The following is an 18,289-nucleotide window of genomic DNA, read 5'->3' on the forward strand; positions in this document are numbered from 1 at the left end:
TGGTTGTTGGTTACGTGCCTGCTGTGCATGCGTATTAAAGTCAGATATGGTTGTGGCTGGCTGTTGGTTATGTGCCTGCTGTGCACACACATGACTCAAGTTCCATCTCCAGAATCCATGTACAAAATGGGACCATGGGCCCCTGTAACCTCAGCAATGAGGAGCTGGAGACAGGTGGCTCCTGAGACATGCTGGGCCAGCCTAGTTTACTAGGTGAACTCCAGGCCAGTTAGGGACACCCTGTCTCAGCAAACAAGACATCACCTGAAAGTTGTCGTTGGGCCTCTACACACTTGCGCACACACAAACACATAGGAAAATAATCTTACAGGCCAATGACAGGACAGCTCAAGGAAGCATGTACATTTGTTTCAAATTCATTTTCAATGTTCAGATTATTTACATACAAATTTACAGATAATAAACTCTCTATTAACACATCAAAATAAATGATTTAGCTAGAGTCCACTTCCGAATTGCATAACTCCTACAAAGTGTAATGCTACACCAGGTAGACTGTCTTGTTACTAGCAGAATGTTCCTAAGTCAACTGGCTTAGAAACAAATAGTCTCTTAGAAAAAGAAACAGTCCAGACATGGAGTGGCTCCAGTCGAGCTGGTGTGGTGCCTCTGAGACATCAGGTCCCAGTTTCTTCTGCTTCTGTATGGCTACGACGGTTACGCTGTGGCCACCGCCGGGAGTCTCACCACATCCAGACAAGGCGATGCTCACTAAGGTTCGGCTTCTTTGAGGAAACCCTTTCAGGAGACGATCTCTGATAACCCCACTAACTCTTTAGACTTGGGTCCAAGGCTACAGGGAAGGATTATCACTACCAATGACACTTACCAGGAGTTATAGGCCATATTTCCAGGAGGACAAAGAGCCAGGAGGGAGTGACAGACGGCAGGGATGATGTCTACCACACCCTGATTTGTGTGTTCTCACCTCCTAGCGATGGCAGAGTGGAGAACGTTCCCCACACTAGCACAGACAGCTGCACAGCCCTGTGCTCTAGGACCTCACATCTACATAAGAAGGAAGCGAGCGCCGGGCGGTGGTCCAGCACTCGGGAGGCAGAGGCAGGCGGATCTCTGTGAGTTCGAGACCAGCCTGGTCTACAAGAGCTAGTTCCAGGACAGGCTCCAAAACCACAGAGAAACCCTGTCTCGAAAAACCAAAAAAACAAAAAAAAAAAGAAGGAAGCGAGCAAATGCAGAGAGGAAGGAGAACATTCTTAGGTCGTGGTTGTACAGAGTAGTGAGTGCTGAAGCTACTTCTCACCCTGGAAGACTCTGGCTTAATTTAAAATGATCTACTCAGAGGTTCCTATTTTATAGATACATTTCTGTCGTCTTTGCTATAGTTAAAACAACAAAAAATTGGCCTATTACAGATATAATCCTGCAACAATGACCAAATGCATTTTAAAACACAAGCAACAAGGAAAAAGCATAGTTCATAACTTTCAGATCCTACCCCAGTGAAATGCATATTCAGAGGGTAACATGACGGCGAACTTAGAATGGGCTACCTTACCATACGTTACAAACTAAGGATACACTCTTCCAAGCTTGATTAAAACGGGACGAACATATGATTTCTGTGATAGTTACTAAAATAAGAACAAGAAGCCCCAAGCCCGGTGTTCCTCGGGAACTATTTGCCAGGTTAATGCAGCAAACATGGCTAACTTGACTGACGTTTACATCCTGTAGTTACAGAGTGTACTTATTTCTAGCAGATCATCCTAATTTTTACAAAACATCCCTTAGTACTAGCAGTTTCCCATTTGAGTGAGTCAACTCCCTGACAGCAGTTTGAAATCATGCTCAACGTATTTATACATTCTTACTCCTGGATAGGCTGCGATGTGCTCTTTTCACAACTGTGGTTTCTGCCCTGTGAATTTCCGGATGGATCTACTTCACACGGCCATGTCCTGCTCACTTGTGTGGGCTCTCTGATAAAGTATCCTTTGGTATGTGTGAGTGTGTTCTAGGATCACCTGGACACCAAAGTCTGCAGTTTATTAAGTCCCTATGTAAAATGCTATATTTGTGTACAGCCTACATAATCTTACTATGTATTTTATCTCATCTCTAGATGATCTATAATGCTTAATATCATACAAATGCAGTATCAAAGTTGTCATATTGTACAAGAAAAAAGTCTGTATATATTCAGTACAGATAAAACCTTTTCCCTAAGTCGTTCTGGTCGGTCGAACCCTTGGATATGGAAGCTATGGGTGCTGAGGAACACATGTACACAAGGCTCCACTCGCTCATTGAGGCGGTCATCTGAGTCCGCTGTAGGGGAGCCTCCCGCACAGCTACATGGCGCTCCCTCTTCGGTGAACCCTCTGATGGCTATTGAACGCTGACTTGTGGTAGAACTTCTTCCCGCACTCGGCGCACTCGTAGGGCTTCTCTCCCGAGTGTGTTCTGTAGTGCACAGTGAGGTAGGACATCCGAGAGAAGGCTTTCCCGCACTCGCTGCATTCAAAGGGCTTCTCCCCCGAGTGGATGCGGTGATGGATGGTGAGGTACGACATTTGTGAGAAGCACTTCCCACACTCGTAACACTCATAGGCTTTTTCCCCTGTGTGTGTCCGCTGGTGCCTGTTCAGGGCGGAGTTCTGGCAGAAGGTCTTCCCGCACTCGCTGCACTCGTAGGGCTTCTCCCCGGAGTGGATGCGGTGGTGGATGGTGAGGTAGGACATCTGGGAGAAGAACTTCCCGCATATGTAGCACTCGTAGGGCTTCTCCCCTCTGTGGATTCTCCGGTGCCGGCACAGGGCCGAGTTCTGGTAGAAGGTCTTCCCGCACTCGCTGCACTCGTAGGGCTTCACTCCCGAGTGAGTGCGGTGGTGCACGGTGAGGTAGGACAGCTGGGAGAACAGCTTCCCGCACTCGCTGCACTCGTACGGCTTCTCTCCCGTGTGCACCCTCTGGTGCCGCATGAGGGCCGAGTTCAGGTAGAAGGTCTTCCCGCACTCGGCGCACTCGTAGGGCTTCTCCCCCGAGTGGGTCCTGTAGTGCACGGTGAGGTAGGACAGCCTGGAGAAGAACTTCCCGCACTCGTTGCACTCGTAGGGCTTCTCCCCGGTGTGCGTCCTCATGTGGGTGGTGAGTGTGGACTTGCGGCAGAAGCACTTCCCACACTCGCTGCACTTGTACAGCTTCACCCCGCTGTGGATCTTCTGGTGGTCGTTAAGGGCTGACTTCTGAGAGAAAGTCTTTCCACAGTCGGGACAGATGTAGGGCCTCTCGCCTGAGTGTGTCCTCTGGTGCTGCGTGAGGTGCGTCTTCTGGCAGAAGGACTTCCCACAGTAGCTGCATTCATAGGGCTTCTCTCCTGAGTGAGTTCTCTGGTGCTGGATGAGGTGTAACTTCTGGTAGAAGTTTTTCCCGCATTCGGTACATTCGTAGGGCTTCTCCCCTGTGTGTGTCCTCTGATGCACGGTGAGGGTTCCCTTCTGGCAGAAGGACTTCCCACACTGGTTACACTTAAACGGTTTCTCGCCCGTGTGAGTTCTCTGGTGGATGATGAATTTGGACTTTTTACAGAAGGACTTCCCGCATTCCCGGCACTCGTAGGGCTTCATTTCCATGTGAGAACCCTGGTGGACACTGAGCTCTGACATCTGGAGGAAAGCCATTTCAGATTCACTCCAGTCATAGGGCTTCTCTTCCACGGGATCAATGAAAACAGTGTTCTTTGGGAAGGATTTCTGGCACTCAACATATTCAAAGGGCTTCTCTAAAGTATGAATTTTTTGGTAAAAATTTTCTTCACTTAGAGTGTAATCGTCTTCATTCTGACTAAATTCATAAGAATCATCTCCTGGATGTGTTTTTTCAGGCTTAGTGTGGAGCAGCGATTTCCCACATCCAGCACAGACATTGGGCTTCATCTTTGCGTAGCTTCCATCGCTGCTGATGAAGGCAGAGATACACGTCAAGCTCTCCGCGCAGGAGCTGCATTTAGGGATGACTTTCCCTGAAGGAACAAGTGTTGTTTCTACAGGAGCGGCTTCACCGGCAACATCGCCTGTCTTTCCGACCATGCTTCTGTAGCTGAGCACAGCTGCCCTCGAGAGCTTCTTTTCATCTTCCTGGGCTTTCTCCATCAGGTCATTCGCCTGCCAGATTTCATCTAAAGAAAGACAAAATGAATGCAAGTTTGTACATTTTCCTACATAAGACATGGTCTGACAACTGATACACAGCCTCTCATTTTGAGTTTAGTGTCACAATCCTGTTAGTACCCACCTGATGTGGGAGTGTCATATCAACCTGTTGATTTCATTGGTTAAGTAATAAAGAAACTGCTTGGCCCTCATAGGTTAAAACATAGGTGGGTGGAGTAAACAGAATAGAATGCTGGGAGGAAGAGGAAGTGAGCTCAGACTCAACAGCTCTGCTCTCTGGAGCAGATGCCATGCTCCCCTCTCCCCAGCAGACACAATAAAGCTCCGACCCAGGATGGACGTAGGCTAGAATCTTCCCGGTAAGCACACCTTGGGGTGCTACACACATGAATAGAAATGGGCCAGGCAGTGTTTAAAAGAATACCGTTTTTGGCCGGGCGGTGGTGGCGCACGCCTTTAATCCCAGCACTTGGGAGGCAGAGGCAGGCGGATCTCTGTGAGTTCGAGACCAGCCTGGTCTACAAGAGCTAGTTCCAGGACAGGCTCCAAAACCACAGAGAAACCCTGTCTCGAAAAACCAAAAAAAAAAAAAAAAAAAAGAATACCGTTTTTGTGTCATTATTTTGGGGCATAAGCCAGCCAGGCAGCCATGAGCCGGGCTGTGGGAAGAGGCCCGCAGCTCCACACAACAGATGGTGCCCAGACATGGGGCACTGAATATACAGAAAGCCTGAGAAAGCTTGGGAAAGAATAGAGTAAAGCATGTTTTCTTGGTAGCAGCAATTTCTTGGTTCTGTTCTGCTTGCTAGAGGCAAGCAAGCGCTCTCATCTAAGAGGCTTCCTGACTCAGCTTTAGCTGCAAAAACTTGCAGCTCTCTTAAGAGGTCCTGCCACAAAACACTTAAATGGTATTGATAAAAGCTGACTGCATGCTTGTTTGTTTTCAGCTGTAGCAGGAAAAAAGTTGTGCTGTTTTATTTAAAATGCTGGCTTTGTGGGCCATCCTGCCAGGGCAAACTCTGACTCTGAGGCAGGAGATCAGCTACAGAGAGAGCATTTGAGTGTTGTAGCTTGTTTGCTGGCAAGGACCTTGAAACGCCACAGAGTTGTGGTGATAAACATGGCTACAGCCGGTACCTCAGCCATGAGGCTGGAAAGCTAAGGAATGGCTGGATCCAGCCGTCAAATCCACGGCTTTCATCCTACTGATATTGCTTGGTAAATTAAAGACTCATGTGGTCAGAAAAAAAGAGATATACAGTAAAGAGAGATTCAAAGACAAAGAAATCTTTAAATGATTTACAGTGTGTTTAAAAATATATACAGGCTGAAAATTAAAGTTCTTAAAAGTAAAATAAGGAAGAAAGAGAGTAGTTGGGTGTGGTAGTACACACCTTTAATCCCAACACTTGGGAGACAGAGGGAGATTGACCTCTGAGACTTCAAGGTGTGGTAGCACATGCTTTTAATCCCACTGCCTGGGAGGCAGAGACAGACAGATCTCTGTGAGTTCAAGGACAGCCTGGTCTAAAGAGTTATTCCAGGACGAAGATATACAGAAAATATAAAATAAAAGTAAAAGTAAACAAAATAGAGTTAAAATAAAGCTGCACAAAGATGGAAAATACACAGAGAATCTTGATACTATATGCTATTATGCTCTCTTTGAATTGTTTTAATGCTGAGGAAGGAGCAACAGATGCTAAAAGATATTTGTTTATAAATGCTGCTGAACTAATCCAAGATAGATATTTTCAAAATACCTTGACTTCAGAATTTGTATCTAAGGATATGATACTTTGGAAAAGAGTTTCTTCTTTTGTTTTCACAGAGGATGAGACAATGTGGATTTTTTCTATTTCAATATGGTATGACAGACCACGCCCTCCTGAAAGGTTGCTGTAAACACCTTCAAAAAATTGCTTCGCTCAACTGCCAACTGAGATGAACCTAGCAGACAGGTTATCTCATAAAAGACCCGAATAACAGCGCCCCCATTCAGCAGGAAGCAGTTTGGAGAGAAAAAACTGCGCCCATGTTCCCATATATTGTTTATAAATGTTCTTTTACATTTAAAGGGGGAGATGTGAATAATTTGCATTGATATGAATCTTGGTTTACTGATATTAATTTAAGGTCAATTTTATTATATGTATATGTATTTCTGATATTAAGGTATTGTGATTGTGTAGTTCACTTAAAAATGTAATGTATATAGGTTGTTAATGGATAATTATCAATAATAGTCAAGCTTGTAGTCATGTTAGTTAGATTTTCTAGATGTGCATGGATATATTTCAGATAGGCATTCATCATATCTTTCAAAGGCTAGAGAATATGGTATTTTAAATGTTTTAATAACTTAGGACTTTTCATGACAATGAGACACGTATGCTCCTGGCAGCACCAATCTACTTCAAGAAGAAAGAAGATGGGCATCGAAGAGGCACCTTATGGAGTTTGATAGCCATTTGGGCAAGAAACTGCTCTTGCCTGGACTATTGCATAAACTGGACACAAAGAACCCGCAGAGAGAGGACTGCTGAACTTGCCTAAAGGTGAGATGATCTTTCGGGGTTCCTGATTTATGAAAGAGTCTGCGAGACATTCTGCAGGACCTAGCAGATAGTGACTGAACTACCTTTGAAATTTCCTGCTTCATGGAAAAGTCTCTGGATACTATGGGCCTGTAGGCCGAAGATGGATGCCCCAACGTTACAGAGAAACTTTGGGTGACTGTCCAGGCAGCGAGATGTCTCTGTCATTTCTAGAGTTTTGAAAATTGCTTACTTTTTGTTTGCTTAGGTAATATTGTATTCTTCTGGCGTCTTTGATGGAGTTGAAGAATAGATAGTTATAGTTTTCCATTGTTATGATAAAAGATAAAATAGATGTAACTGTTTTGTCATATGTAATTTTGCTATGTTAAAGTTAAAGCCTTCCTTTTTTTATTTAAACAGAAAAAGGGGAAGTGATATGGGAGTGTCATATCAATCTGTTGATTTCATTGGTTAAGTAATAAAGAAACTGCTTGGCCCTCATAGGTTAAAACATAGGTGGGTGGAGTAAACAGAATAGAATGCTGGGAGGAAGAGGAAGTGAGCTCAGACTCAACAGCTCTGCTCTCTGGAGCAGACGCCATGCTCCCCTCTCCCCGGCAGACACAATAAAGCTCCGACCCAGGATGGACGTAGGCTAGAATCTTCCCGGTAAGCACACCTTGGGGTGCTACACACATGAATAGAAATGGGCCAGGCAGTGTTTAAAAGAATACCGTTTTTGTGTCATTATTTTGGGGCATAAGCTAGCCAGGCAGCCATGAGCCGGGCTGTGGGAAGAGGCCCGCAGCTCCACACAACACCTACCCTGCTGAATCGTTTGAGTAACAGACAGAGCTCCACTGGCGGGAAGGAAAGGAAACTGATGACACTGAGCACCTTTGACCTGGGTCACTTTCTAACATTCTGTCCACGGATCCAGAGCAGTGACTGGTGAGAAACGGTGGGGGTGCTGGATGAAAGGACTCGGAGCAAAGGAGCCCGCAGGACAGTTAGGAGCGCCACTGCACAGGACATGCGGAAACAGGACGGTGTGGTGGCCGACAAGCACTTTCTCCACATCACTCACACCGGGAGAGGCTAGAATCTGAGGCGTTGCTGACCACACTGACACACCTGTGCCTCGTTCTCCACCTCGTACCCTTCCATATCATCTCCTTTGCCTTCCACACAACAGTGTCGCATATATTTTACACCTAAATTCCTCCTGTCTAGAACCTGAGATCCAGGCTCTCCCTCTAAGCTTCACTCGGAAGGTGAGTTCTGGAACATCTGTGTGAGACAGGGAGTACCAAAAGGCACAGAAAAAGATGGCATCCCCTAAAAGGTTTGAATATTTTTAAAAAGGATTCTATCAAGGCTGTGGTTTAAGACTGAACTCACTTTGACCATGAAATGTAGTACTGTTCCTAGCTGGACAGTTCCTAACTGTGCTGTATGAACTGATACGGTCACCCAGGGAGAGTTACTTAACGGCCTCTACAGCCACCATCTCCACCTATCAGCAGGAAGTGACAGGCTTTACCTTACACGGTTGTTGTGGGATTACAGGAGTCGAAATGCTCATGACAGCAAGAGGCACAGAATACATACTGAAAGTTTCCTGAGCATTTATTTCTCCCGCTTTCAATCTGCCAGCTCTGTGTTGGTTTGAACGAGATGTTCCCTGGAAGTCTTAAGCATTTAAATACTTGGTCCCCAGTTGGTGGCTGTTCGGAAGGAAGTATCAGTAAGAGAAGCTTTTGGGTTTCAAAAGACTCCAGTTTTCTCTCTCTGCTTCCTGTCTGTAGACTGAGACGTGAGCTCTCAGCCGCTGCTCCCGCCTCTTGCTGCCACACCCTGCTGTGATAGCGATGGACTATTATCCTTCTAGAACCATCAGCCCCACATAAACTTTCTCTTCTCTGTTCCCTTGGTCATGCTGTGCTATGGAATGATTTTTTCGTCCATTGTGAAGATGTGTCTTTGCCAAGGTGCCTTCTGATTGGTTTAATAAAAGGCTAAATGGCCAATAGCTAGGCAGGCAGAGATTAGTTGAGACTTGTGAACAAAAAGAAAGCTTGGGGATAAAGAAGGATAGAGTTGCCAGTCAGACCCAGAGGAAGCAGGAAATGAACATGCCATGCTGAAAAAAGGTACCACCATGTGTTAGACTGCAGATAAGAATTATGGGTTAATTTAAGTTCTAAGAGCTAGTTAGTATCAAGTCCAAGTTCTCAGTCAAGTATTTATAATTAATAATAAGTCTGTATGTGGTTATTTGGGAGCCTGTGGTCCCTAGGAAAAACCCCATCTGCAATGACATTTAATGACAGTAACCGAAAAGCGCTGACACAGCCGTTCCCACACAACCTGCCGTGGTCTAATTCTGAATGTGAGTTCCACTTCGTGTGCAAATGTAAGAGTCAGGGCCCTCAGCATGCTCTTCCAATGGTGATTTTTGTTTTCACTTATCTTAGAAATTATGGGATAGACCTACTTCACTTGATGTCATGCATATCAAATCTCAAATTATTAATCTTATTCTTACCACCTCCCAGAATCCACCAGTGCCAAAAACCAACACATCACCACCTGGACTCAAAAATGACTCAAACAAAGCCAGGCAGGATAGGTCATAACTGAAAACATTCTGTCCCAGGAAAAGCAGGCTATTAACTGAGAAAGAGTCATGTGGAACACTGAAGTTAGGATTTGTTCTGGAGATCAATACTATATACATCATCACGTCCTATCAAGTTGGCTGAGACAGATCACAGTGCCCACAGCCTTATGCTAGGATTCCTGGGATAGCCAGCACCTCCAAGTCTCCGTTCCTAAGCTTTCCTGCTGGACGTCCTGCCTACTTTTACTGCAGAGAGAAGGTTGGAACAGGAGTAAGATAGGAGCTGGGAAGGAGAACACATCCAGGGGAGGAAACTCGACAGCAGAGCCCATCCTAGCGAATGTAAGGGCAGAGATGAAAACCCCACGACGAGAAGACACTAGGACCATGGAGCAAATGCGGTTAGTGAGGGTTTCAGGAAACTCCTGCAGGCACTTCAGAGCCGTTAGTGCTACGCCTCTGGAGACAGGTTCACTTTGTAGAGGGTCAACTGGGTGCCTACGGTGAAGAGTCTTCCCAAGCCAATCAGGAGTAACAGCAGTCCAGATACATTTCATGCTTACATTAAAACGGCATAAAAGGTAAATAAGACATTTCCTAAGGGAAAAACACGCAGCCACTCTGGAGACCTACACCACCTGATGAATAGATATTCTCAGAGACTCTATGATGGCCATGGTGAGAAACCAGAAGTGAGCAATAAATTAATTAAGGGGATAGGAAAAGTGCTCAGCAACCATAAGCTGGAAGAGTTCATGATCAATTTCACAAGCAGCAAGAATGAGAGAAACACACGCTGTAAGCAGAGAAAGGACGGCAGGTGCCATGCAGCTGCAACACTGGTGTGAGTCTGCAAAGAAACAAGCAGGCGAAGAAAACCTCAGACTTGACAGTGGAGAAGCCCTCGGAAGAATCATGAAGTCAGGGCACAGGTGGAAAAATATCCTTCCTAGATACTTCAGAAGGTGGAAAGAGAAATTAATCAAATGTTGTTTATATACACAATACAATGGAACATCATTCAAGGGCTGGGGAAGAGAGCAAGTATAAAGCTAAGAGGAAAACAAGTGTTTTGGAAGCAAGAAAGAGACCAGGTCTGCAGGAGCTAAACATCATCAGGCTGGATTTCCAGAGAACAAGAAGACCTGGCCACAGAGGCAGGGACAGGCCAGGGTCAAATGGTTTAAGACAGGGATTTTATAAGCTGAGCTCAAAGAAAATAAAGAGGTGGGTGTTTTGGATTATTATTTTAGATGTGTTAAATTCATTTATGCTGTGGAATATTTGTTTAATGATGCAAAGATGTGTTGCATTTTTTTAACTCTGTGAAGCTGTGTTACTTTGCTTGCAAACACGCGATTGGTCTAATAAAGGGCTGAGTAGCCAACAGCTAGGCAGAAGAGAGAAACAGGCAGGGCTGCCAGGCAGAGAACAAACAGAAGGAGAAGAGGGAGGACAGAGGACGACAGGGGCCAGTCAGCCACGGAATAAGAAGAAAAGAAAAGAAAGGAATATAGAACAGAGAAAGGGCCGGGCGGTGGTGGCGCATGCCTTTAATCCCAGCACTTGGGAGGCAGAGGCAGGAGGATCTCTGTGAGTTCGAGACCAGCCTGGTCTACAAGAGCTAGTTCCAGGACAGGAACCAAAACTACAGTAAAACCCTGTCTTGAAAAACCAAAAAGGAAGGAAGGAAGGAAAGAGAAAGGCAAAAGGCAAGCGGAAAACAGGATAACTTAAGAAAAACTGGCTAGCAACAAGACAAGCTAAGGCCGGGCATTCCTAAGGAAGACTATGTCTCTGTATATTTATTTGGGACTGGGTGCAGGCCCCCTAAGAGCTGCAGGTGGGAGGTGAAAGGGCTCACTGGGTAAAGAAGCTTGCTGAACAAACCCAGCAACTTAAGTTAAACCTCTGACTCCCACGTGAACACAGAAGGAAAGAACCACTCCACAAAAGTTCTCCAGTGACCTCAGATGCATGCTGTTGAACCTGTACACTCACAGTCCCAATGATGACAGTAAATAGAATTAAAGGGGCTGGAGAGATGGATTATCAGTTAAGAACACTGGTTGCTCTTCCAGAGGACCTGGGTTAAATTCCTAGCACCCAGACAGCTACTCACAGCCATGTAACTCCAGCTGAGGGCATCCAACCCCTTCTGTCCTCCACAGGCACTGCATGCACATGGCACACAGATACATACACAGGCAAAACATACACATAAGATAAAGATAAAGGCTTAAAAAAAAAAAGAGCCCATGATGGTTAATACTGTCAATCACCTAGAAGTCCAGCTTCTAGGCACCCTGTGGGGTCATCCTGATAGATTCCTTGAGGAGAAAGAAACACCCACCATTTGGAGTACCAGTCCTTGGGCCAGGATTCTGGCCTGAATAAAAATGAGAAAGGGAGCTGTGCACCAGCAAGCATCACCCCCTGCTTCCTGACTGCGGATGCAGTGCGGGCACAGCATGAGCCGCTGCCTCCTCCCTTTTGCTGTGACTGCCAGGCTGTGATGGGCTGCGTACCTGGAGCTGTGAGCCCCTTTTGTGAGGTTTTATCACAGCCACAGGGAAGTGACCGATACAGAGCCCAAAGCATCTCACGGTAGGAGAGAATGAAGATAAAAGCAAAGGGGTTAACAGCCCAAGAGCTGAAGGCTGATTACTGACGATACACTTATGAACACCTAAGAAAACTATGATAATGGGCGACTCTTCTGTGTAGCCCTGGCTGGCCTTGAACTCAGCCTGCCTCTGCCTCCCGAGTGCGGATTAAAAGCAAGCACCCTTCACAGGCATCTAGGAACCTTTGATTCTGGAGAGCGGTAGCCAGGGGGAAATTCCCCATATATGTTCATGGGGAAGAAACCTTTAGGAGCGACTAACTACCTTCAGTAATTTTTAAAGCGTGGGATGATCAGAATGTTCCTGGGAGAAATGCCCCAGTTACCACCTCCTCTCTGCCTCTCTGCCTCCACTAACACACCTGGATAGCTCTGAGGTGAGAATGCTCCTTCTACTATCCATGGCTCTTCTCCTTGTTCCAACTTGCTGATAACATCCGGTTTGATAATGTGACACCCTGTTAATGAGAAATGAAACACAACTTGAGCCTGCCGGCCCGGCTTCACCATTTCCACCGTACAGGGCAACTGCCGCTGTACAGGCGGGAGAGCACCAGCCCTCGTGCCTTATCGTTACAGAACGGCCAATCAGAGCGAACCGCTCACAATCATCCCGCAGAGCTCAGAATTAAAGCCACCAACTCTTTAATGACCTTAAAGGCAATCCCACATCTGAGCAGCTGAGAAGGAAGCGGTGCTCACCCACGGAGACGAGGTTGCTGTAGGTCTCCAGCATCACGTCCCTGTACGTCGTCTTCTCCTCAGAGCCCAGCCGCCGCCACTCCTCCTGGGTGAAGGCCACAGCCACATCCCTGAAGGACAGTGGGCCCTGCAACAACATGCTCAGAATGCGATCACAAGAAACAGGCATCTGAAGACAAGCTCTTCCCAAGCTCGCTGCTGCTGTCAACCATGAACACTGCACATTTTACTTTATATCACAGACTGCGAAAGGAAAGCCTGCCTATCACAACTCACTGCCTTGGGGCTAGAGAAACGGCCCCGCGGTTAAAGCACTTGCAATATGAGTGAGTACCAGATTAGGTTTCCAGAAACCCAGGTAAATGCCAGGTAGGCATGACAGCCTCTCTTTAGTTCTAATCTTGGGAGACAAGATAGGGGCTCTCCAGAGGAAGCTGGCCAGCAAGACTAGCCATATTGGAGAGCCTTGGGTTTGACTAAGATCTTCCTTCAGTGAGTAAAGGAGAAGGGTGAATGATGGTTTCCAGCACCACCCTGGGCCTCCACATGCACTCACACAAGCAAAACTGTGCAAGACACAAATATACATAATACACACACATGAAAAACAGAAAAAAACCCAACTGCCTTGAGACTCATTTATACACATTAAGAAAGCACTGGGCTTGAACCACAAGCCAGGAATAATGCTGGCTGCTGGGGACACAAAAACGGTCAGAAACAGTTCCCACTACTGAAGAGCTCAGACCCGAGGGGCACCCACACAATCCTAGGTGCACCCTACTCTTTAGAACACTCTTCATCTGGTCTCCATTACATGAATGATATTGGTCTCCCCCCCACCCCCACCCCTTACTTCCCTGACTCTTCCTTGTGTCCTCTGTGGCGTTTCTCTCCCTCGGGTTTCCAGATCACTGACCGCTTTGATGGAGGAGCCCGCGTGGATTCACGGCAGTTAAACTGCCCTCCATGTGCAAACCCTTCCCAATCAGCACCAGTTCAGGTCTCTCTCCTGCACTCTAGACACAGATGCCCCAGATTCTTCACCACAACACTGTCCATTGCACAGCCTCTCAATCAAGCCCAGAACTTAGGGACATGGTAGTCTTCCTGGGAGCCCCTTGTCGCTTTCTTTCAAGGCTGCCATTACAGGCAGGCACATCCTACTGGCATTTTTATGGGTTTCTGGAAATCTGAACTCCAGTCCACAATCTGTGGGACAAGTGTTTAACCACACAGCTATGTCTTCAGCTCCTCAAACTTCCGTTTAGTGCTTAAACTGTTTCATTCATGAGCCCACAGCCGTACAACTGCTTCCCACCACAGCATTGTCCGAACACACCAGCAGTGCAACTGCTTCCCGCCACAGCATCACCCGAACACACCAGCATCACCCAAACACACCAGCAACACCCGAACACACCAGCAGTGCAACTGCTTCCCGCCACTGCATCACCGCCACCCATGAACATCAGTGGGTATCATGGACCCTATGAGAAGCACTTAGCAGAGTGAAGTAGATTCCATCGGTATCTAACCTATTGCTGGTTATCGAATATATATTATTATAAACATGCTTCAAGCCAGTGACCTGTAAGCCGGTTTTCAAGAGAGGAAGAAAGATGTGAAACTGATGCTCTGGGAAATGAAAGGAAACGACAGAGTATCTTACGAATAAAAACACAAGGGCCAGCAAGATGGCTCAGCAGGTGAAGGTGCTCGCCACCAAATCTAGCAACTTGAGTTCAATCCCTGTGACCTGACTCCTGAAAGTTGTCCTTTGACCTCCACACACCCAACGTGGCATGTACACACCCACAAAGTAATTAAAAAAAAAAAAACCAAACAACAACAAAAATACCATCAACCCAAACAGTAAGATAACACAAGAGCAGAGATGTATGGTTCCGTAAGTGTGAGCGGACAGAATCTGTCTCAGAGCAGCAGAGCAGCCACGGACCAGCTCTGAGAATGGTTACTCTATTCTCACATCCGTGGATATTCCCAACCTGTGTGCTTCCATCTGAGACTCCCCCACAGAGGGAACTAGATGAGCTCCTGGGAAGGAATATTCCGTTCTTTGGAAAATGCCAGTGTCTAGGAGAGCACACTGGCATCTGCGAGAGAATAAATGACTCCAATAAATAAATAACTCCCGCCAAAGGGAAGGAGGGCTAAGTGAGGGCTGAAAAAGTCCAAGGGGTCTGTCCCTTAACTTCCTGGGACACTAAAAGTCATCACCAGGGCCAGGGATGGTAGTATACGCCTTTAACTCTTGGTGGAAGAGGGAGGATCAAGAGCTCAGGGGCAGCCTGATCTACACATCAAGACCCCCTTTCAGACCAACCGATGCCGCAAAAACAAAGAAATGGCAATAAAACAAAGGAAAACTACTCCGACCGTAAAACAAAACTGACTGTGGTGACAGAAAATGGGACAGTTTTGAATGAACCGCATCCTTTGAATTGGACAATGGAACAAGGAAAGGAACAGAACAGAAGGCAAAATGATGGGCTGAGAAAGACTGACAGACGTGGATGCAACAGTCTATTGGGTGTTGTAGGGACACGGTCTACAGAGGTGGTCAGCAGGCAGCTGGCTGATCCACAGGTGAACCAACACAGTCACTGGCTAATACCAGAAGAGCGAGGTCAGAGCAGGGTTAAGAAGTGCCACATGAAGGCAGAAGAAATCCTAACTCCAGGATGAGGGCAGCAAGACAGAAACTGACAGGATACTAGAGACAGGATGCGTCAACAGTGTGTGTGCGTGTGTGTGTGTTAGGATACTGTACAGAGCAGAAAGACCTTGGTGCACACAGGTAAGCACTGGAGAAGCCAGGAAAGTTCAACAGCTGAGGTGCGCAGCTGCTCTTCCTGGAATGCTAGAATGATATCGTTTTACTACCTGGTGATCCTTTGCTGTCTGATGAGACAGGCTCTGCCCTTATCTCCCAGAATTTGTTTTTGCTTATTGAAGACATTTTCCCCTATATCTTGAACATCGTTTTTAGACCACAAACCCCACTCTTAAGAGTGATGTCACTTGTGCTTTACTACAGCCTAAGAGACTTCTATGTCATCTTAGGGCCAGGTCAATCCTGACACCCACCGGCACTATGATTGCCTCGGTCAAACTCCCTGGACTCTAAGTCACGGGCACTATCTCTGGGCCAACTGTAGCCATGTTTGTGAAAGAATCCAGATGTACTTTGTAAAGAATCTCAAAGTAAACATGTCTTGAGTTGTTGTGCACTTGGGGCTGAGTTCATTGTTATCTGAATACTTTTTTCCAAAATTGTGGTGTGTTTAAGTATGGCTAAAGTTAAATGATCTGGGCCAGACCCTATAAGTCCTGGTCCGGCACCGGTTACAATAAAATCAGGCTGAGCTGAGGTTCATTCTTGCCTCTTCGTGAACCATTTTTTTCCCTGCCTGCTATAAAGTCTGCAGGGGAACCACCACAGAATACCATTGGAGAGCTGTGCTGTAGATCCGTTCAAGGGTACAATCCATCACGGAGAATAACCCAGGCAGCAGGAGCAGAAAGCAGCTAGCCACATCGAATCCATGACCGGGAAACAGAAGGAAGGCGTGCCTGCTAGTGCACAAGTCATTCACTCCATCTTACATGCCAAGGATGCCCAGGGGATGGTCTTGCCCACAATCAAACGGGTTTCTCCATATCAATGAATATAACCAAGACACCCCCCCACACACACAGGCACCCCCCCACACAGACGGGCACCCCCCCACACACACACAGAGGCACTCCCAGAGGCCCATCTCCCACGTCTCTGAATCTGGTCAAGGTGACAACCATACCATCATAAGGACTCTTCAAGGGCCGTGCTACCTGGAGCTATGAGCACAGCAAAACCGCTTACTACTGCTCAGTATGGTTTTGTCTGACTCTTTTATCTATTTTCCCTTTTAAAGCCTGAACTGTTCTTTGCCTCTCCGAGTGCATAGACCAAACGAGACCATGGAGAGGTGAAGAGAAAAAAACTCACCAAGGATGTCGTCATCTTCCGCTGCCGAAGGAAAAGTCTGGAGAAGTACTCGGATTGGGTCTGGGGAAGGAGAAACAAAGCCATTATTAGTGGTATGACAAGGGGGAAATCTATAGAGAAACCTACTAGAACATTCCAAGAAAGAAACCTTATGGGTGATGGTCTCGTGGGCTTTCAGAAGGGACTGGAGAGTTTTTTAACTATGCATGGGGAATGGATGGACGGGACTGTCAAGGTGAACTAACACGAAATGCTGTTTAAATAATTTACATTGTTTAATAGGGATACAAAAGAATACTCACAGGCTGCTCTGAAAACAACACAGTTAACCTGGTGGTGACTATATTTATGTATAAAATTAGGTGATATTGTGACTGCATCTTTAATACTGCAGAAGGAATGTCAGCCTGGGACTGAGCACTCCAACTGAAAACACCTCAGTGTGACCTCGGTTAAGTCACCACTATGGCTGACAGTCTCCCCACAAACTTTCTCGGAACTAAACCCTATGATGTTGCAGGGACAGACTCGGGGGAGCCAAGCAGACAGTGCACGGGTACCGATGGGTGCCGAGTGACACCGTGAGAATCTGAAGCGGTGAGAGGAAGGGGTGTTGCGTGAGGCAGGAGTGTGGACAGCTGCCTCTGCAGCAGCTCAGGCGCTAACCCCTGCTGTGCCCGCACGTCTCGTTCTCTGACAACGCTGCCCAAAGTGGCGCAGCCACCCTGCCTTCAGCCTGACCACTGCGACCATCCCGGATCTCTAACACTGTGGAAGGAGGAAGCAGGGGCTTCGCGCAGGCGCTCATTGCTCAGCGCCCCCCCCCCGCACCCCTCCCCGCAAGTAAGATCCAGCCCCCCTCCCCCCCAGGCCCCGATCTGCATCCTCAGGCCTCACCTAGGAGGCCGCGCCGGGCCCGGGTCTTGACACCTCTGTCAGCCCGGCCCTCGGCCTCCCCAGCCTGCACAGCCGTGCCCGCCCGCTGCGGACCCGGACGCTCCGGCCTCGGACCCGCACGCTCCACCACTTCAACTCGTGCAAGGCAAAGCTGCGGGAGCGAGTGCAGAAACACAGACCGTAGGAAGCCAGGGCGGAGCAGCGGTCGTGCGCACGCGCGAGCTCGCACGCAGGCCGAGGTGCGCACGCGCAGCTGCGTTCCCGAAGTGGCGGGGTACCTGTGGTCTTCCTCTCACCCCGGCGTAGAGGGTGGACTCCCAGAAGTCTAGGCGCCCCTGTTTCTAGGGATCGTCGCACAAGTCTCTTCCTCATCTCACCAAGCTGGGAGCAACAGTAATTCGGGGCCCCGCGGTCACTGTCGTGTTGGTTCCCACTCCCTTTGAGTCTCCAGAAATGGCCCGAGGGGTTAGGTCTTCGAGGCACCACGCCCTCTCCTGGCCAGGGGCTTTTATATAAAAGGCGGATTCTGACGGATAACTGAGTGTCCTGCTGTTAACCGAAGTGCTAGAAGTTTCCATAAAGCACCAACCTACAAGAAATGATCAGCAGTTCTTTCCAAAGAAGAGAGAGAAGACAAAAATAGTGATTTTTCTGGATCACACAACGAATGCATAAAAGTTCTAAAAGCAACCAGTACGGACACACAGAAAGTCCTATTACAGATGCCTAGAT

General features: G+C 47.3%; 1 protein-coding gene across 3 annotated transcripts; it reads right to left on the reverse strand.

The window, feature by feature from the left end:
- Positions 1–370: 370 nt before the first annotated feature.
- Positions 371–17,730, reverse strand: Znf12 (zinc finger protein 12). Of its 3 annotated transcripts, none has more exons than XM_057765156.1 (5): positions 17,558–17,730; positions 16,661–16,720; positions 12,649–12,775; positions 12,309–12,404; positions 371–4,162 (listed from the first exon to the last, which is right to left on the reverse strand). In XM_057765156.1, the coding sequence occupies exons 2-5, from the start codon at positions 16,673–16,675 to the stop codon at positions 2,337–2,339; spliced, it is 2,064 nt and encodes a 687-aa protein (XP_057621139.1). In that variant the 5' UTR covers positions 16,676–16,720; positions 17,558–17,730; the 3' UTR covers positions 371–2,336. The 3 variants fall into 3 exon arrangements, with proteins under 3 accessions (XP_057621139.1, XP_057621138.1, XP_057621140.1); XM_057765155.1 differs by having other exon boundaries at positions 12,649–12,846; XM_057765157.1 differs by lacking the exon at positions 12,309–12,404 and having other exon boundaries at positions 12,649–12,846.
- Positions 17,731–18,289: the final 559 nt, after the last annotated feature.

Source organism: Chionomys nivalis, chromosome 3, assembly GCF_950005125.1.
Source record: "Chionomys nivalis chromosome 3, mChiNiv1.1, whole genome shotgun sequence".
NCBI lineage: Eukaryota > Metazoa > Chordata > Mammalia > Rodentia > Cricetidae > Chionomys > Chionomys nivalis.

What these genes read in the sequence shown, in the direction of transcription:
- Znf12 (XM_057765155.1), bottom strand. Translation starts at nt 12,817, where the DNA reads ATGCCTGTTTCTTGTGATCGCATTCTGAGCATGTTGTTGCAGGGCCCA. An exon ending in CAGCAACCTCGTCTCCGTGG is followed by an intron (nt 12,405 to 12,648) that starts GTGAGCACCGCT and finishes TCTCATTAACAG; the next exon opens with GGTGTCACATTATCAAACCG. An exon ending in CTCACCTCAGAGCTATCCAG is followed by an intron (nt 4,163 to 12,308) that starts GTGTGTTAGTGG and finishes GTCTTTCTTTAG; the next exon opens with ATGAAATCTGGCAGGCGAAT.